The following is a 21,526-nucleotide window of genomic DNA, read 5'->3' on the forward strand; positions in this document are numbered from 1 at the left end:
TCCTTTAAACGCTCCCTAAAGACCTTTCTGTTCATGGAAGCCTATCTCCAAATCAGTAACAAATGAATTCTACTTGCCTAACTGCTGCCCCATCTAACTCCACACTAACATCATTCTCACCTTTGCAGTCCCCACCTCCTGTTTCTCACCCTCCTGCCATCTAGATTGTAAGTTCCCACGGGAACAGGGCCCTCAAATCCCCCTGTATTTGTTTGTTAAACTTTGTCTGGTGTCTTTTATATTGTATTGTACTGTACTTTTATCTTTGTACCCATGGACAGCACTGCGGAATCTGTTGGCGCTTTATAAATAAAGAATAATATATATATATATATATATATATATATATATATATATATACACACACACATATAATTATATATATATATATATATATATATATATATATATATATATATATATATATATATATATAAATACACACACATATAAATATATATATATCTGTATATGTATATGAAGGGGATAATGTCCTCAAATTTTTATTTTTTTTTGATTTGTGAAAGATCTGAGAGTGCAATTGTTTGTGCAAATTATATATATATATATATATATATAAATATAAATATATATATATTTACATACATATACACATTTATACACACACTTAAAATTCAAAGCATGGAAAGTAGCATCTTACGCGTTTCGGCAGCGAACTGCCTTAATTATAGACATATTATAGCTAATGTGTATATTTATCTCAAAAGGAAGAAAAATACCTGCGTTTGCTTGGAATTACTCCAATTTCCTCACTTTCTCCCTCTGCCGTTACTTGGCGGGCCTGCCACCATTCATCATCTGACGCATTGACAACATGAAGAATATCTCCAAATTTGAAATTAAGACCTTGGCTGGGAAGGCCACTGTCTTTTGTTTTGTCATAATCAAAAAGTGCTCTGAAGAAAACAATAAGACATTCAGTCTGTTTAAAACGTTGCTAAAATAATTTTTCAATTATCAGAGAAATCAGGTTCAGCACAAGAGTCAATTTTTAAAGTGGAAAGAAAATATGCTCATTCTTAACAAATCATTAAACAGTGGTTCACAAAACAAAGCTTTTACTGGTTTCTTAAAAGCACAGACTTAGTCTGACCATTATTGTTGAATTTGTATTTCCTATGTAGCATGCTAGTGTATTTTTCTTTAATGACCTTGACACTGAATAATGTTTTGCTGACCAATGTGGGAAGTAGATGAAATCCTTAATAGTTAGACTATACGAAAAGGGGACAAAATAAATAATGAAACTTTATTGCATTATACATAACTAAACATTTTTATATAAAATTATTTGAGGAAAAATGTATCTTAAGATAGTTTCTATTTAACATGCATTATAATTCAAAAGTTATTCATCCTGAAATAAGGATTAGTTTTTAACTATGTAGCATGAGTCTGTATATTCTTTTCACAATTTAAAGATCTCCCAGAGGTTTCCGTACAATTATTTTTGGGATTTTTTCTGTCTGCAGAAATAACCTGCATCTTCTTCACAAATGTAGCACAAATGTTATAAAGGAAACATACAAAATTGAGAAATAGACCTTAAAGGAACATAAAAAAATATTTCATGATTCATATAGACCATACAATTTTCAGATTTACCTCTTATCAAATTTGCTTCATTCTCTTTTTATCCTGTTGAAATACATCAATGCTCTACTGGGAGCTAGACTAACACATTTGGTGAGCCAATGACAAGCAGCTAGCTGAAAGTATTGCATTGCTATTGAGCCTACCTACGTATGCATTTCAGCAATTCATCTCTAGAGAGCAAAGCAAATTAGATGAGAGAAGTAAATTGGAAAGTTGTTTAACATTGAATGTTCTATCTGAATTATGAAAATTGAACTTTGACTTTACTGTCCCTGTAATGCCACTGCTCCCCTGCAAATCAATTTACACAAAATAAGCCCATACTAAGTTTCAGGAAGCTCACTGAATAGAAGATTGTTTGGTGTGGAATAATCTATCTACACAAGGACCTATGTGTGAGGAAGGAGGGGCCAGCATAAAAAATGAAATATGTTATTTTAGTTAAATAAAACAATTTAAATTGTTATTATTGAGTTAATGTTTGTTTCTTTGCTAAATAAAACTATTGAAATTATTAATCATTTTCTTCTCTTTCCAATAAAGTACAGCTGCAAAGTTGATCAAATATGAAGTTTACAAAAGAAAAGAATCCAATGGCACTACTTGTAAATTAAATGTAACTTCTAATAGCTGAAAATCAAAGAATAAATATGGTTATTGGAGTATAAATAGAGCTAAATGGTGCTGTGTATAAAACAAACCTTTTAGAAAAAATTGAAGGAGGTAGAGAAACCTCCTATCCAAGCATACACATATAGCATTCAGGACGTTTACAAATTAATATATGTATTCTTGGATGAGATCACTGAATGAGAACACAACAGGTGTTTTTGGTTTTTTAGATTATTTGTATTTTGTTTTTTAATTTGTATTTATTAAATATATATGTATATTTATGTGTGACATTGGAATTGGTTGGGGTTTTCACGTTAACTCTACAAATATACAGTTATTTAATTTCATATAAATAGCTTGTGTTTTGGTGAAAATGTTTTCTCATCAAATGTATAGAAATCCTAGTATATTTACACACATCAGGGGTTTATGAATAGAGAGTAGATGTTGTGCACTACTTCTACAAGAATAGTATGAGACTGTGAATCAATCCTATAGATGCTATTGCAGACTCAGTCACTGCAATCTTAGTGACTTATTTACATAAACATCAGTAAGACCGCCAAAGATATAATAGTCTAAAAAATAAAGTGGTGATATTGATACCATTAACGGCAATATATTTTACCCAAACACCATAAAGTTGGATAAGACATCAGTGAGACCAATGAAGATACATTAGTCTTAAAAAATAAAGTGTTGATATAGACACTATCAAACTATTACAAAGATAATATATTGTATTTAAAACAAACACCACAAAGTTTGATTCTTTTTTTTAATTTTTTTTTAATTTTTTTATTGAGGTATAATTTTGCGGCATACAAACATAAACAACATTACAATCTTTATGGAAAAATTGTTCCACGTTAGGGAACCATACATAGTACACAAAAATACAATACGTAGTATGTAACATATCTAGCAGTCAAAATAGTCAAAATATCTGCCAAGTAAACTGTATGTCTTCCAAATAAAATTACAGGCCACTTTTGGACCTTGTAGTACTATAGTAATAACTGTTCAAAAGACAACCCTGAACAGTAAAGGACCACTCTTGGGTCTCAAAATGTAAACCTCTATTTTCTTGTATTTCTTTTTAATTATTGACAGCAATGTTATATCTGAACTATTATAAGCAGTTACGGAAAGTATTAATACCAACGTTATATCTGGACCACTATAAAACGTTGAGCATATAGGACCACTCTTGGGTCCTGAGGACTATAGTGATATAATATTCTAGTAGAGAGAATTATACCTAAAAACCTGTACAAAGATTTATAACATACAAAGAGATCTTGCAGCAATTGTGTTCAAAAGAAAGTGTCATATAGAGGTATTAGAGAATGGAAATTCTAAAAGATCAACATCCAACTGTTATAAGTTATACAGACCCTAGAGCAGCTCACAATGATCCCGAACTATCTGAACCTTTTTATATCTCCTCACGTGGCCGTTGAATAAAAGGGAACATATTTGTCAGCAATATAAATATTAGTACAGATGTTATATAACATTTGTTTTAGTTCCATGGTCTTGACGGCTTTGTATTATGTGTAACTAGACCTTAAACCTTTTCCCCTAAGAATTATTTCAGAGGTCCTGAAAACCATAGCAACTCAAATAAATGCTGTATATGACAGTGAACACTAGAGTTACCACTTACAACTCATCAGAGCCTTTGTTGAAATATCTAGAGTAGGAGCTGAACCAAAACTTAGTATCTTCTAATATAGAGCAAAAGCTCACATATAGACTTAGTGCTGTGCTGTATAAAAAAAAAATTGATGAAAATAAAGTTATAATAGTATAAAAGGCAACTTACTGTCTATGATACCATGTAAATAAACCCAGTCTCCCTGGCATGGGCCCTATACCTAGGAGACTGGGAAATCTAACACAATTATTGGGCGGTAGCCGTCAAAACCAGCGTTAGAGGCTCCTAACGCTGGTTTTTACCGCCCTCTGGTATTTGGAGCCAGTCATTAAAGGGTCTAACGCTCACTTTCCAGCCGCGACTTTTCCATACCGCAGATCCCCTTACGTCAATTGTGTATCCTATCTTTTCAATGGGATCTTTCTAACGCTGGTATTTAGAGTCGTGGCTGAAGTGAGCGTTAGAAATCTAACGACAAAACTCCAGCCGTAGAAAAAAAGTCATTAGTTAAGAGCTTTCTGGGCTAACGCCGGTTTATAAAGCTCTTAACTACTGTGCTCTAAAGTACACTAACACCCATAAACTACCTATGTACCCCTAAACTGAGGTCCCCCCACATCGCCGCCACTATATTTAAATTTTTTAACCCCTAATCTTCCGCTCCGTACACTGCCGCCAACTACGTTATCCCTATGTACCCCTAATCTGCTGCCCCTAACACCGCCGACCCCTATATTATATTTATTAACCCCTAATCTGCCCCCCACAACGTCGCCGCCAGCTACCTACAATAATTAACCCCTAATCTGCCGACCGGAGCTCACCGCTACTATAATAAATGTATTAACCCCTAATCCGCCTGACTCCCACCTCAATAACCCTATAATAAATAGTATTAACCCCTAATCTGCCCTCCCTAACATCGCCGACAGCTAACTTCAAGTATTAACCCCTAATCTGCTGACCGGAGCTCACCGCTACTCTAATAAATGGATTAACCCCTAAAGCTAAGTCTAACCCTAACACTAACACCCCCCTAAGTTAAATATAATTTTTATCTAACGAAATAAATTAAGTCTTATTAAATAAATTATTCCTATTTAAATCTAAATACTTACCTGTAAAATAAATTCTAATATAGCTACAATATAAATTATAATTATATCTTAGCTATTTTAGGATTAATATTTATGTTACAGGCAACTTTGTAATTATTTTAACCAGGTACAATAGCTATTAAATAGTTAACAATTTAATAGCTACCTAGTTAAAATAATTACAAAATTACCTGTAAAATAAATCCTAACCTAAGTTACAATTAAACCTAACACTACACTATCAATAAATAAATTAAATAAACTACCTACAATTATCTACAATTAAACCTAACACTACACTATCAATAAATTAAATACAATTCCTACAAATAAATACAAATAAATAAACTAACTAAAGTACAAAAAATAAAAAAGAACTAAGTTACAAAAAATAAAAAAATATTTACAAACATTAGAAAAAAATTACAACAATTTTAAACTAATTACACCTACTCTAAGCCCCCTAATAAAATAACAAAGACCCTCAAAATAAAATAATGCCCTACCCTATTCTAAATTACAAAATTTGAAAGCTCTTTTACCTTACCAGCCCTTAAAAGGGCCCTTTGCGGGGCATGCCCCAAAGAATTCAGCTCTTTTGCCTGTAAAAAAAAACATACAATACCCCCCCCCAACATTGCAACCCACCACCCACATACCCCTAATCTAACCCAAACCCCCCTTAAATAAACCTAACACTAAGCCCCTGAAGATCTTCCTACCTTGTCTTCACCATGCCAGGTATCACCGATCGTTCGAGGCTCCGAAATCTTCATCCAAGCCCAAGCGGGGGCTAGACATCAATCATCCGGCTGAAGTCTTCTATCAAGCGACGGCTGAAGAAGTCCAGAAGAGGCTCCAAAGTCTTCATCCTATCCGGGAAGAAGAGTAGATCCGGACCGGCAACCATCTTCTTCCAAGCGGCATCTTCTATCTTCATCCGATGACGACCGGCTCCATCTTGAAGACCTCCACCGCGGACCCATCTTCTTCTTCTGAAGACTTCCCGACGAATGACGGTTCCTTTAAGGGACGTCATCCAAGATGGCTTAGAGTAGGTGTAATTAGTTTAAAATTGTTGTAATTTTTTTCTAATGTTTGTAAATATTTTTTTTATTTTTTGTAACTTAGTTCTTTTTTATTTTTTGTACTTTAGTTAGTTTATTTAATTGTATTTATTTGTAGGAATTGTATTAAATTTATTTATTGATAGTGTAGTGTTAGGTTTAATTGTAGATAATTGTAGGTAGTTTATTTAATTTATTTATTGATAGTGTAGTGTTAGGTTTAATTGTAACTTAGGTTAGGATTTATTTTACAGGTAATTTTGTAATTATTTTAACTAGGTAGCTATTAAATAGTTCTTAACTATTTAATAGCTATTGTACCTGGTTAAAATAAATACAAAGTTGCCTGTAAAATAAATATTAATCCTAAAATAGCTACAATATAATTATAATTTATATTGTAGCTATATTAGGGTTTATTTTACAGGTAAGTATTTAGATTTAAATAGGAATAATTTATTTAATAAGAGTTAATTTATTTTGTTAGATAAAAATTATATTTAACTTAGGGGGGTGTTAGTGTTAGATTTAGCTTTAGGGGTTAATACATTTATTATAGTAGCGGTGAGCTCCGATCGGCAGATTAGGGGTTAATTATTGTAGGTAGCTGGCGGCGACGTTGTGGGGGGCAGATTAGGGGTTAATAAATATAATATAGGGGTCGGCGGTGTTAGGGGCAGCAGATTAGGGGTACATAACTATAATGTATGTTGCGGCGGTATACGGAGCGGCAGATTAGGGGTTAATAATAATATGCAGGGGTCAGCGATAGCGGGGGCGGCAGATTAGGGGTTAATAAGTGTAAGGTTAGGGGTGTTTAGACTCGGGGTACATGTTAGAGTGTTAGGTGCAGACGTAGGAAGTGTTTGCCCATAGAAAACAATGAGGCTGCGTTAAGAGCTGAACACTGCTTTTTTGCAGGTGTTAGGTTTTTTTTCAGCTCAAACTGCCCCATTGTTTTCTATGGGGATATCGTGCACGAGCACGTTTTTGAAGCTGGCCGCGTCCGTAAGCACCGCTGGTATCTAGAGTTGCAGTGGCGTTAAATTATGCTCTACGCTCCCTTTTTTGAGCCTAACGCACTGAAAACCCAGCCATTCCGTGAACTCTAAATACCAGCGGTATTTAAAAGGTGCGGGAGAAAAAAAGCATGCGTAGCTAACGCACCCCTTTGGCCGCCAAACTCTAAATCTAGCCGTAAGTAACCCTAAGAATATAGGTAAGGAATAATGGGGATACATTAAATTATAGCAGAATTATGGAAGAGTTCCTAACTGAAGTTTAGACTAAATTAAATGCAGGTAGACATAGGCATCAAAGTAAACATAACAAGTAACATAGAAGAGGTAAGTGTCCACTAAAACATTGTCCCTGTAACATCATACTATTTAGTATTTCACGGTACATGAACATGTAGAAAAGGCATGAGTATACAGCAATACTTGCACAGGGTAAAATAACTCAAGACAACCACGTCCATAAAAAATAAAAGTAAAGCCAACAAAATAGGGACTTTGCAGCACGGAAGTCAATCTGCTGAATGAAATTACAAAAGTGTATTATGTCTCATGCAGCGCCATTGTAGTTTCTCATAATTACATTGCGGCAGGGTTACAGAAGAGAATCTATCCAATTCCAGCTCTCACAGGTATCATCACAATTTGACTTACAGCCATAGACCAGGTTAGGAATTCCTCTATATCACTCCAGATGGCATAGACTAGGCTTAGCGTTTCATGTCTATGGAGTGCCTCAGGGTCTGTGTGCACAATACCCGGTCTGAATAGGGGGACCGCAAAACCGTTTGAATCGAAAGCCTCTCCTTTTCTGCCTATATTAACAGGCTCCGCTGCATAAGGAGCTGCCTCCCCATCTGAGCTACTTCGTCGGCAATCAGCTAGCGGCTGTGCGTCACATGAACCTCCGATCACCTCAGTAGCAGGGCCTAGTTCCAAATCCTCCTCCACTGAACTAAATGATTTGCCCTGAACCTCCATAGTGCCATGCAACTCCATGGGACTCTGTGCTCCATCTGCATGCTGGGTAAGTGGGACCCAGCCTGTGTAACAATCCAATTTACAGGGTAGTAGTCTCCGGAGATCATCTTTTAGCTGCTGTTGGAAATTACTACAGCAATCTCTAATTAGTTGTGAAGATTGTCATTCCCATCTTTCGAGTAGATCCTCCATTTCCCGGGTCACGGTACCACACTCTCTCTTTAGAATTACACAAGTAGTAAGATTATCACTCAAACTCTGTACATTTACCCCCAAGGGGGGGTGTTGCATCTTGTGCTAGGCCGCCACCTAAGATCCAACGGCCCAGTGCAGTCCATGAGAGTACATTGAAACTGCGTGCTTTGCTAGAAGAGAAAAACATATATATTCTAGATGTACACAGTGTCCAGTCCTGAAATATACTGTTATAAAAGGTCGATTGTGAGATATGCTACTGATAATTGGCGGATTATCCCCATGTATCTAAGAGCTACTTTTTTTTCAGTCCTCCATGGCTGCTGCCTAGACACGCCCCCCCACAAAGTTTGATTCTTAATCCATAAACATAACCATATTCAAGGTATATCATGTTGCACAAACCTAGCAAACAATAAATAATGGACCACCTTATATATTATAATTAGTATTATGCCTATAGAATCACTACACAATTTGATACCAGGTCAATGGTGAACTTTGCCATGCAAATAACATAATTTATGCTTACCTGATAAATTTATTTCTCTTGTAGTGTGTTCAGTCCACGGGTCATCCATTACTTATGGGATATATTCTCCTTCCCAACAGGAAGTTGCAAGAGGATCACCCAAGCAGAGCTGCTATATAGCTCCTCCCCTCACATGTCATATCCAGTCATTCGACCGAAACAAGACGAGAAAGGAGAAACTATAGGGTGCAGTGGTGACTGGAGTTATAATTTAGAATTTAGAACCTGCCTCAAAAAGACAGGGCGGGCCGTGGACTGAACACACTACAAGAGAAATAAATTTATCAGGTAAGCATAAATTATGTTTTCTCTTGTTAAGTGTGTTCAGTCCACGGGTCATCCATTACTTATGGGATACCAATACCAAAGCTAAAGTACACGGATGAAGGGAGGGACAAGGCAGGAACATTAAACAGAAGGAACCACTGCCTGTAGAACCTTTCTCCCAAAAACAGCCTCCGAAGAAGCAAAAGTGTCAAATTTGTAAAGTTTGGAAAAAGTATGAAGTGAAGACCAAGTTGCAGCCTTGCAAATCTGTTCAACAGAGGCCTCATTTTTAAAGGCCCAAGTGGAAGCCACAGCTCTAGTGGAATGAGCTGTAATTCTTTCAGGAGGCTGCTGTCCAGCAGTCTCATATGCTAAACGTATTATGCTACGAAGCCAAAAAGAGAGAGAGGTAGCCGAAGCCTTTTGATCTCTCCTCTGTCCAGAGTAAACGACAAACAGGGAAGAAGTTTGTCGAAAATCTTTAGTTGCCTGTAAGTAGAACTTCAGGGCACGGACCACGTCTAGATTATGCAAAAGACGTTCCTTCTTTGAAGAAGGATTAGGACACAATGACGGAACAACAATCTCTTGATTGATATTCCTGTTAGAAACAACCTTAGGCAAAAACCCAGGTTTAGTACGCAGGACTACCTTGTCTGAATGAAAGATCAGATAAGGAGAATCACAATGTAAGGCAGATAAGTCCGAGACTCTTCGAGCCGAGGAAATAGCCATCAAAAACAGAACTTTCCAAGATAAAAGCTTAATATCAATGGAATGAAGGGGTTCAAACGGAACACCCTGAAGAACTTTAAGAACCAAGTTTAAGCTCCACAGAGGAGCAACAGCCTTAAACACAGGCTTAATCCTAGCCAAAGCCTGACAAAAAGCCTGGACGTCTGGATTCCCTGCCAGACGCTTGTGTAAAAGAATAGACAGAGCAGAAATCTGTCCCTTTAGTGAACTAGCGGATAAGCCCTTTTCTAAACCCTCTTGTAGAAAAGACAATATCCTAGGAATCCTAACCTTACTCCATGAGTAACTCTTGGATTCACACCAATATAAATATTTACGCCATATCTTATGGTAACAGGTTTCCGAGCCTGTATCAATGTATCAATGTATCAATAACCGAATCCGAAAACCCACGCTTTGATAGAATCAAGCGTTCAATCTCCAAGCAGTCAGCCTCAGAGAAATTAGGTTTGGATGGTTGAAAGGACCCTGAATTAGAAGGTCCTGCCTCAGAGGTAGAGACCATGGTGGACAGGACGACATGTCCACTAGGTCTGCATACCAGGTCCTGCGTGGCCACGCAGGCGCTATCAGAATCACCGATGCTCTCTCCTGTTTGATCTTGGCAATCAGTCGAGGTAGCAACGGAAAAGGTGGAAACACATAAGCTATGTTGAAAACCCAAGGGGCTGCAAGTGCATCTACCAGCACCGCTCCTGGGTCCCTGGACCTGGATCCGTAACGAGGAAGCTTGGCGTTCTGGCGAGATGCCATAAGATCCAGATCCGGTTTGCCCCAACGACAAATCAGTTGAGCAAATACCTCCGGGTGTAGTTCCCACTCCCCCGGATGAAAAGTCTGGCGACTTAGAAAATCCGCTTCCCAGTTCTCCACACCTGGGATGTAGATCGCTGACAGGTGGCAAGAGTGTGACTCTGCCCAGCGAATTATCTTCGAGACTTCCAACATCGCTAGGGAACTCCTGGTTCCCCCTTGATGATTGATGTAAGCCACAGTCGTGATGTTGTCCGACTGAAACCTGATGAACCTCAGTGTTGCTAACTGAGGCCAAGCTAGAAGAGCATTGAATATTGCTCTTAATTCTAGAATGTTGATTGGTAGGAGTTTCTCCTCCTGAGTCCACGATCCCTGAGCCTTCAGGGAGTTCCAGACTGCTCCCCAGCCTAGAAGGCTGGCATCTGTTGTTACAATCGTCCAATCTGGTCTGCGAAAGGTCATTCCTTCGGACAGATGAACCCGTGACAACCACCAGAGAAGAGAATCTCTGGTCTCCTGGTCCAGATTTAGCAAAGGGGACAGATCTGAGTAATCCCCGTTCCACTGACTTAGCATGCATAGTTGCAGCGGTCTGAGATGCAGGCGCGCAAATGGCACTATGTCCATTGCCGCAACCATCAAGCCGATTACTTCCATACACTGAGCTACTGATGGGCTTGGAATGGAGTGAAGGGCACGGCAAGCATTGAGAATCTTTGATAACCTGGACTCCGTCAGGTAAATCATCTCTACAGAATCTATAAGAGTCCCTAGAAAAGGAACCCTTGTGAGCGGTAACAGAGAACTCTTTTCCACGTTCACTTTCCACCCATGCGACCTCAGAAATGCTAGAACTATCTCTGTATGAGACTTTGTATTTTGAAAACTTGACGCTTGAATCAGAATGTCGTCTAGGTACGGAGCCACCGCTATGCCTTGTGGTCTTAGTACCGCCAGAAGTGAGCCCAGAACCTTTGTAAAAATTCTCGGGCCGTAGCTAACCCGAAGGGAAGAGCTACAAACTGGTAATGCCTGTCTAGAAAGGCAAATCTTAGGTACCGATAATGATCTTTGTGAATCGGTATGTGAAGGTAGGCATCCTTTAAGTCCACTGTGGTCATATATTGGCCCTCTTGGATCATGGGCAGGATGGTCCGAATGGTTTCCATCTTGAACGATGGAACCCTTAGGAATTTGTTTAAGATTTTTAAGTCTAAGATTGGTCTGAAGGTTCCCTCTTTTTTGGGAACCACAAATAGATTTGAGTAAAACCCTTGTCCTCGTTCCGTTCGCGGAACTGGGTGGATCACTCCCATCACTAAGAGGTCTTGTACACATTGTAGAAATGCCTCTTTCTTTACTAGGTTTGTTGATAACCTTGACAGATGAAACCTCCCTTGTGGAGAAGTTTTGAAATCCAGAAGGTATCCCTGAGATATAATCTCCAACGTCCAGGGATCCTGTACATCTCTTGCCCAGGCCTGGGCGAAGAGAGAAAGTCTGCCCCCCACTAGATCCGTCTCCGGAGAGGGGGCCCTGTGTTCATGCTGTCTTAGGGGCGGAAGTAGGCTTTCTGGCCTGCTTGCCCTTGTTCCATGACTGGTTACCTTTCCAACCCTGTCTAACGAGCAGTAGTTCCTTCCTGTTTTGGAGCGGAGGAAGTTGATGCTGCTCCTGCCTTGAAGTTACGAAAGGCACGAAAATTAGACTGTTTGGCCTTTGATTTGGCCCTGTCCTGAGGAAGGGTGTGGCCCTTACCTCCCGTAATGTCAGCAATAATTTCCTTCAAGCCGGGCCCGAATAAGGTCTGCCCTTTGAAAGGAATGTTAAGTAGTTTAGACTTAGAAGTTACATCTGCTGACCAGGATTTAAGCCATAGCGCCCTGCGCGCCTGTATGGCGAATCCGGAATTTTTAGCCGTAAGTTTGGTTAAATGCACTACGGCATCCGAAACAAACGCATTAGCCAGTTTAAGCGTTCTAACTTTGCTCAAAGTCTCATCCAATGGTGCTGTGCGAATCGCCTCTTCCAGAGACTCAAACCAGAATGCCGCTGCAGCCGTGACAGGCGCAATGCATGCAAGAGGCTGCAATATAAAACCTTGTTGAACAAACATTTTCTTAAGGTAACCCTCTAATTTTTTATCCATTGGATCTGAGAAAGCACAGCTATCCTCCACCGGGATAGTGGTATGCTTGGCTAAAGTAGAAACTGCTCCCTCCACCTTAGGGACCGTCTGCCATAAGTCTCGTGTGGTGGCGTCTATAGGGAACATTTTTCTAAATATCGGAGGAGGGGAAAAGGGCACACCGGGTCTATCCCACTCCTTACTAATAATTTCTGTAAGCCTTTTTGGTATAGGAAAAACGTCAGTACACACCGGTACCGCATAGTATCTATCCAACCTAAATAATTTCTCTGGGATTGCCACCGTGTCGCAATCATTCAGAGCCGCTAACACCTCCCCTAGTAACACGCGGAGGTACTCAAGCTTAAATTTAAAATTTGAAATTTCTGAATCCGGTCTGCCCGGATCAGAACCGTCATCGACAGAATGAAGCTCACCGTCCTCATGTTCTGCAAATTGTGACGCAGTATCAGACATGGCTCTCGTGTCATCAGCGTCTGTCCTTAACCCAGAGCTATCGCGCTTGCCTCTTAATTCGGGCATATTGTATAATACTTCTTTCATAACATTAGCCATATCATGTAAAGTGATTTGTAAGGGCCTTGGATGTACTTGGCGCCTCAATCTTACGCACCTCCCGAGCGGGAGACGCAGGTACTGACACGTGAGGAGAGTTATACGGCATAACTTCCCCCTCGTTGTCTGGTGATAATTTCTTTATCGGTACAGATTGACTTTTATTCAAAGTAATATCAATACAATTGGTACACATTTTTATTGGGCTCCACATCGGCTTTTGAACATAATGAACAAGCAGATTCCTCTGTATCAGACATGTTTAAACAGACTAGCAATGAAGCTAGCAAGCTTGGAAATCACTTTCAAATAGTTTACAAGCAATATAAAAAACGCTGCAGCGCTTTTAAAAACACAGTTGAATAACAAAGAAAACTAATTCAGTTATAGTCAACAATTCTTAATGAGAAAAGTATTAATTAGCAGAGGATTGCACCCATTAGCAAAAGGATAATTAACCCCTCAATACCCAAAAACGGATATCAAATTAAGGTTTAACGCTTTTATCACAGTCAAACACACTGTCACAGATCTGCTGTGACTGATTACCTCCCTCAAAAACGAATTTTGAAGACTCCTGAGCTCTCTAGAGACGTCCTGGATCAAGGAGGAAGAAACAGGAAGACTGTGCTAGAATTTTAACTGCGCAACAAGGCGCTAAAACAAGGTCCCTCCTACTCATATTACAACAGTGGGAGACCTGATATAACGGTTTCTATGCAGAAAATACGTTAGCCATGTGGAAATAAATCATGCCCAAAAAGATTTATCACCAAAGTACCTCACAAAACGAATAACATGCCAGTAAACGTTTTAAAAACAACATTTTGAATGTCATGCAAAGTTATCACTAAGCCTGCTACCAGTCGCTTCCACTGCAGATAAGGCTTAAACATTATTTCAGTATTAACAGTATTTTCTCAGTCAAATTCTAGTCCCTAGAAAATAACTCAACTGCGCATATATTTATCAGCCTGATACCAGTCGCTACTACTGCATTTAAGGCTGTATTTTCTTAGTCAATTCCATTCCCAGAAAATAATGTACTGCACATACCTCATTTGCGGGGGACCCCACATGCTATTCCCCTCTTTCTGAAGTTACCCTACTCCTCAGAATGTCGAGAACAGCCAGCGGATCTTAGTTACGTCTGCTAAGATCATAGAAAAACGCAGGCAGATTCTTCTCCAAATACTGCCTGAGATACAAAAAACGGCACACTCCGGTGTCATTTTAAAATAACAAACTTTTGATTGAAGAATAATTAAGTAAAAACTCCAACTCCTCTCGCGACCTCCTTTGTTGAGGGTTGCAAGAGAATGACTGGATATGACATGTGAGGGGAGGAGCTATATAGCAGCTCTGCTTGGGTGATCCTCTTGCAACTTCCTGTTGGGAAGGAGAATATATCCCATAAGTAATGGATGACCCGTGGACTGAACACACTTAACAAGAGAAATAATCAATTAAATATATTCATGATATCATTATCGATTTGAAAATAACCCAAAACCAAATTTTCAAGTAAGATACCTGCATAGGATATCAGAAGGCACCACAAGCCTGTATATTCAAGTCACAATATATGTCATAGATAACACATTTCTCTCTACTTTCAATTCTATACACACAATAACAATGCCAGCCACTGTCATTGACCAACACTACTGTTACCAATAACTGAATAAGTAGAGTTCTATTCTGTTACAAGTGAACCACATCTATCACCTTTGACATATTCATTCAAAGAAACAGTAGCAGCATAGGATACCTGAAGGCACTATAAGCCTGCATATTTAATTTACAAATTATGGTATAGATAACATATGGTTTTCTCTAGTTTCAATTCTATATATACAATAATAGTGTCAGTCAATGCCATTCACCAATACTACTATTACCAATAATTGAACAAGTAGAGATCTACTCTGTCATAAGTGAACTACATTTATCACCTTTGAAATATTCAAGCTAAGAAATGGTAGAAGTTTTGAAGTGATACTATTCACTCTTCTAAGGTGATCTATTTGGTCATCTTATACTCATTGGACCCTCTAGGCGATTACATTCCAGTATTATTATTGCCACACAAGTCAATATTCCTGAACTTACAAGGTGTAGCACCAATAGTTCTGAGTGTGTGTTTTTAATTTAAGTTTTCCTTATTTTAATATATAAATCTTATTAAAAGTTAAATTTTATATTATTCAATCCCTTTCTCTTCTCTTTGGTTTGAGATTGGACAATTATTACCTGTTGTGATCTCATTCAGTGATCTCATTCAAGAATACATATAAATTTGTAAACTTCCTGAGTGCTATATGTGTATACTTGGATATGAGGTTTCTCTACCTCCTTCAATTTTTTCTAAAAAGTTTGTTTTATACACAGCACCATTTAACTCTATTTATACTCCAATATTCTAAAAAATGTATCAAATATGAACCTATTAAACTGAAGATAGTTCACCTCCCAATAATTTCATTAATTTCAATGAACTATCAATGTATTTCTAAGGGTATATAAAAAAAACAGTAATTGTTTGATATAACTGGAAAACTAATCTGAAAAATTATTTAAAAAATGAAACATTTATGTAAAAATACAGAATTTATACTTACCAATACTTTTTTTTCCCCGGGATGATGAAGGTCCATAAAATGTGTGATATATTTCCTGCCACTAGGAGTATGTCAAGAACCATCAAAAGAGCTTTAATTCCTCCCACCTCCTCTCCGCACAAAAGGTAGGAAAGACATAAAGCAGAATTAAGAGGTGCAAAAAAAGGACTGTTGCCTAAATAGCAAAACCTCGGGCGGGTCCTGTGGACTCATCATCCTTTAAGAAATTTATTGGTAAATATAAATTATGTTTTCATTTGTAAGCTGATGAGAGTCCATAGGTGTCCATAACATGTGGGATACAATACCAAAGCTGAGAGTCCATGTTAAGGACTGGTGGGACAAAATAATGGCAGCTTCTATTTGCCAGACAATGCGGCCTGAATGACTTTCCTGCCAAAAGCAGCTTCGGAAAAAGCATAAATATCAAAATGGTAACATTTAGAGAGGACCAAGTTGCCGCCTTGCAAATCTGTTCCAAGGAGGCGACATTTTTGAGGACCCAAGTAGTAGATACAGACCAAGTAGAATGAGCAGTTACTCTTTTTGAAGGTGTTTTTTCCCTGACCAAGTAAGCCTTATGAATAGTCTGCTTCAGCCATGATGCTAAGGCCACCGCTGTAGCCTTTTGACCCTTTCTGGGACCAGTTAAGTGGACAAATAAGCTAGAAGTCTGTCTAAAATCTTTAGTAGTCTTAAGATAAAATTTTAAGGCTCGGACTACATCCACATTGTGTAATAGGCGTTTTCAGAAGTATTTTGGCACAGTGAAGGAACAACAATTTCCTGATCACTATTCACTGAAGACACTACCTTTGGAAGAAAATCATATCTAGTGTGGAGGACAGCTTTATCATAATAAAAAACCAAGAAGGGGTGATCAGAGATCATTCAGAAACTCTTCTAGAGGAAGAAATGGCTAGAAGAAAGAGAACCTTCCAGGACAAAAACTTTATGTCAAGAGATCCAAAAGGAGGACAATGCTTGACATAAAGAACCAGATTCAAATTCCAAGGGGCCTAATAACAGGTAGGCTTGCACAAAAGTTTGAACATAAGGCAACTTAGTTAGCTTCTTATGAAACAAAAACAGATCATTCTGAGATCTGAACATTTAAAGAACTAGCTGATAAAACCTTATCCAATCCATCCTGAAAGAACTGAAGAATCCTAGGAATTCTAAAAGATTTCCAAGAGAAAACTCTAAAAGAACTTAAATTCTTACCTGAGAATTTTCTTTTCTTCAGATGGAAAGAGTCCACAGCTGCATTCATTACTTTTGGGAAATAAGAACCTGGCCACCAGGAGGAGGCAAAGACACCCCAGCCAAAGGCATAAATACTCCTCCCACTCCGCTCATCCCCCAGTCATTCTGCCGAGGAGCAAGGAACAGTAGAAAAAATACCAGGGTGAAAAAGTGCCTGAAGAATAAAAAATAAGAGACGCCCCACAGAAAAAAATACGGGTGGGGAGCAGTGGACTCTTTCCACCTGAAGAAAAATCATCAGGTAAGCATAATTTAAGTTTTTCTTCATAAATGGAAAGAGTCCACAGCTGCATTCATTACTTTTGGGAAAATAATACCCAAGCTATAGAAGACACTGAATTAAAAAATGTGAGGGTACCAGGCCTGAAAAAAACCACAACCCAACCAAACCTCGATTCGTCGGAGCCGGGCAAAAGAACTAGAAGGAAAAGGCCCCAAGGACACTGACCCGCAGATAGTCCGAAAGCCTAACTAGAGACTGCAAGCAGACTCACCAAGACAACACTCCTCCAGGAGAACTGTCGCCCAGCAGTTGGTCCCCCTACTAGTATAGTACCAAAATCCCCAAAAGGGAGAGGACAAGGGTAAACCAAAGAGATACCAAAAGGTACAGCCAAATCTATAAAGGAAAAAAAACCTTCAAAGGAGGGACAAGTCCACAGAGACCCGAAAAGATCCCGAGAACAAGGGGAGACGACGTCCAACCCACAAGGAGCAACCGGGCATCATCAAGGAGAAGAAACATTTCCCAAACATCAATGCAACAGCACCGAAAAAGACAGCTGAAGACATAGTCCTCAAAACGTCAGAACTCAGACTGATTAAACAGAAAATTACAAGCAGCCAACTCAGAAAATAAACATCTGAGTCCAGTAGCCCGCTGCCATCCATAGGAAGACACAGAGAAAACACTATCCGTAAGGAAGAAGTGGCCAAACAAAATAGCAGACTGCCCATTCCAAGATTGCCCAACCTCCAAGACAGAGGACACTCTCCAGGCAATCCAGGCCGCCAAGCCTACCCACAGATCTCAAAGGGGAAGAAGCACAGAACCTCTAAAAAAGGCAGGTCCACTGTCACCCCCAAGACCTGAAGATGAACAACAGATCTCAGACCCTACACCTAGCCGGAGCAGCCCAAGCAACGGCAGATCTGAAAGTAAGGGAACCGAAAGAAACCCCAAGACCGGCCCCCAAAAGGGCGGAAGAATGGACACAGCCTCTCCAACCTAAATACAAATAAGCAGGCGGGACTAAGTCTCAATGCGGAGCCAGCTACTCCCCAGATGGAAAGGACCAACTCAAAGAGCAGACCAATCCCCAAACCAGATAGACATCTGTTTCAACCTCCCGAACACAGGAGAGCCCCCTTAAAAGGGAACCACACCTCAGTGAGAAGTACAATGAGCCCCCTGAAGAGGAGAGCATCAGTAAACACCTGCCCATAAGACAGGAAGTCGTAGGAAGAACCGAGAGGACACAAGGCCATGTCACTGACGAACATGGAAGAACCCCTTAAAACACATAGTGCTAGCACACATAACAGGCGCAAAACGTCACAGCTGAGCAACTGCAAACCTTTAATTTGCTAGGCAGAAATGCCCACCATCAGGTCACTTAAGTTGACTGTCCCAAGGGAACCGTATCGTCCGGCACAAGACAAGGCACAAGACAAGGCTCAAGGAGCCCCGGCTCTCATAAATCTAGCCAAGTTGTAAGACAGAACAGCCAGAACAAGGGCTAAGCCCAAGTACCCTGGAAACTAGAACCCCCAGACCAGTCCTAGGATCATAAGGTCCGGTAACATCCCACAGTGGGATCCACAAAGAGAGAACGCTGAGTAAAACCCTCAACAACCGGAAGATCAGGACAAGAAGCCCGGGCCCCACAAATGTTTAGATTAAACAAAAATCCCTCATCTGATATAAAAAACAGACCTCCCAGGGAAAAAAATCCAGAATTACCCGGATAACAAGAGCAAGAAGCCCTTGCAAGTCCCGACTCAAAGGGAAGAGACCACCCCTTGCAGGAGCCCAACACTCCAAAGAGCCATGGCCATAAAAGGACACTAGAGCTAACAGGTGTCCAAGCAACATTAACATGATAGAGCTTGAAAAGGGCAGCTAATCCCCCTAAGGGACACAAGGCGCTGCTCATTTTATCAACCTCGAAAACAGGAAATGCTGAGTAGACCTCAAGGGGATCGAACTAGCAAACCTCGGTCTGCTACAGTATAGAGTAGCCACAGAGCATTAGAATGCAGAGCTAGATGTCCAGCTAGCCACAAGCTCCAGACACAAGGGGGACAGGACAGAGAGTACAAATCACCCAAACAGAGCAACATCAAGCCTCCACAACACCTCAGATTTGAAGTCAGAGGAAAGTAAAACATGGGTTTGGATGCCACCTGGATGGCAATACCTGAACCATATGAGTGGAAAAACACTAGGACCTCTTCTATCCCAAGAAGGAGATGCAGAGCATTCCCAACACCAGGGAAGGACCGCTAACTGGAGCCCCAAAAGACCTCACTGTCTAATGTCCCGAAAAAAGGACAACCAACTCCCAAAGGGAATCCAAGGCGACCCAGCCACAAGGAGAACGGACAATCCAAGAGGTCTCCATGAAGAAGAGAACCACAAAAGGAACAAGGCCAAAAAGGACAATTTCCTCAAGCAACACCGCCCGACCGTCGGAAAAGAGGAGCTAAATACTCTTATTTTCTCACCACATGGGAAGAAATACTCTAGGTTCCGAGGGTATCGAAAGTAACAGAGAGTGAAACAGCAAAATTCACTGACCCAGTCACCAGAAAAACGGCTATTTAGGACTGAAACAATCCAGAGAGCCACACGGACCCGCAAGTCCTCTTGAGAATGCTTAGCTGAATAACAAGAAACAAACAATGTTAATAGCACTCGGCGCCCCAACCTGACCAGCAAGGTATAATAGGCGCCACGTGTCTGAATAAGCCTCGAGACAGAAAATCTGAACCCAAGCAGGACCAGCCTGCAACCAGGGTCATAAAAGCCAAGCTGGCTAATTCTGCCCTCAGAGAGGGAGGAAGAAAAAACAGACAAACATGGAACTAACGTGTTCCGAACAAGCTCTGTAAAAGCAAACCGCGAGTTTCGATCCCAGAGAAAATTCCCGCAGGAAACATAAAATAAAATGTATCTAACGCCTAAGAAGAACAGAACGATCCGCAGGACCAGCCTAACGGAAAACCTGTTCTTCCAACAAAACTGGGAATGATCTTGATAAGAATTAAAGGAGATTATTTCATCCCCTCATGTCTAGTGAGGTGAGCCATTCGAAGGAGGAGACTGGTGAGTCCCACCGAGAAGGATAGGGTCCTTAAACAGCTCAAAAACGTGTCTGAGTAGAACACGAAGGCGAACCAGCCTGTAACGAAAGGCACAACACTCAGGAACAGTTAAACCCGCAGGGAACTGCATATGCCCTCCAGTGGCCGAAAGAACTGGAGCAATCGGGCAAGAGCACAATCGCAAATAAACATCTGGACCTTGTAGACACGCAAGCGCCAAAAGTATGTAAAAGCGAAAACGTGCCACAACCTCCAAGGGGAACAATCCACCATCCGAGGAGGGAAACACATAACCTGGGTTACCCACATGTGTAGTAGTAGTAGTAGGGAGCTGTAAGGAACTCGCCTCCCGGAGGACAGGGCCCCCCGAGTCGGAAGGCTCAGCAGTCCCTTGAATCCCGAGCCCGAGGAACAAGGCGCTCTAGGATGGCTAAAGAACATAACTGACTGACCTGAGTTAATGGGGCCAATTTGCATTCTTCACAGGGCGAAGAATCTGAATCAGAAAGTTGAACAATCTCAACATCAGCATCCCCCAAAACTGGATAAAGGATACCAAAAAAAATGGACTATATATAAAACAATTTAAACGGCACCTGATACCCACAATGGCTGGGGCACTCACCACCTCCTATGAACCAGACACTAGCGGACTAGAATTCTCCGTTGCTACACAGTCAGGAATGCGGAAATGGGAGACCAGAACGTAGACGCGCCCGGTCACAAGGTGAACCGTACAGTCCAAAAAAAGCACGCCCAACAGTAAGGTTGCGTCACTTCAAAAGGACGTTACGTTCCAAAAGCCACAAGCCCAGTTAACACTACACATAAGCAGATTGAATCACATAAACATGATTACAGCCCCCTGTTCAATAATCCCCCTCAGGAGATATTAACCCTTGATTCCAAGATACTAAAGGAGTCCCACTGAGACCATGTATTTTTCATGTTAGGTCACAGGAACAAATGAGTTACAGTACATTCATAAAGAAGTAAAATGAAACGATCTTACCGGAATCTACGTCATGGAACAGGCACACAGCCCTTCA

At 40.2% G+C, this 21,526-nt stretch overlaps 1 protein-coding gene across 1 annotated transcript in view; it reads right to left on the reverse strand.

The window, feature by feature from the left end:
• DLG1 (discs large MAGUK scaffold protein 1) overlaps positions 1-21,526 on the reverse strand; it is a gene marked incomplete in the record, with an annotated part of 930,518 nt that overhangs the window by 264,473 nt on the left and 644,519 nt on the right. Inside the window, 1 exon segment of the mRNA XM_053710194.1 lies at positions 741-917. Coding sequence (XP_053566169.1) covers positions 741-917 — 177 coding nt within the window.

Source organism: Bombina bombina, chromosome 4 (assembly GCF_027579735.1).
Source record: "Bombina bombina isolate aBomBom1 chromosome 4, aBomBom1.pri, whole genome shotgun sequence".
In the NCBI taxonomy this organism is placed as follows: domain Eukaryota; kingdom Metazoa; phylum Chordata; class Amphibia; order Anura; family Bombinatoridae; genus Bombina; species Bombina bombina.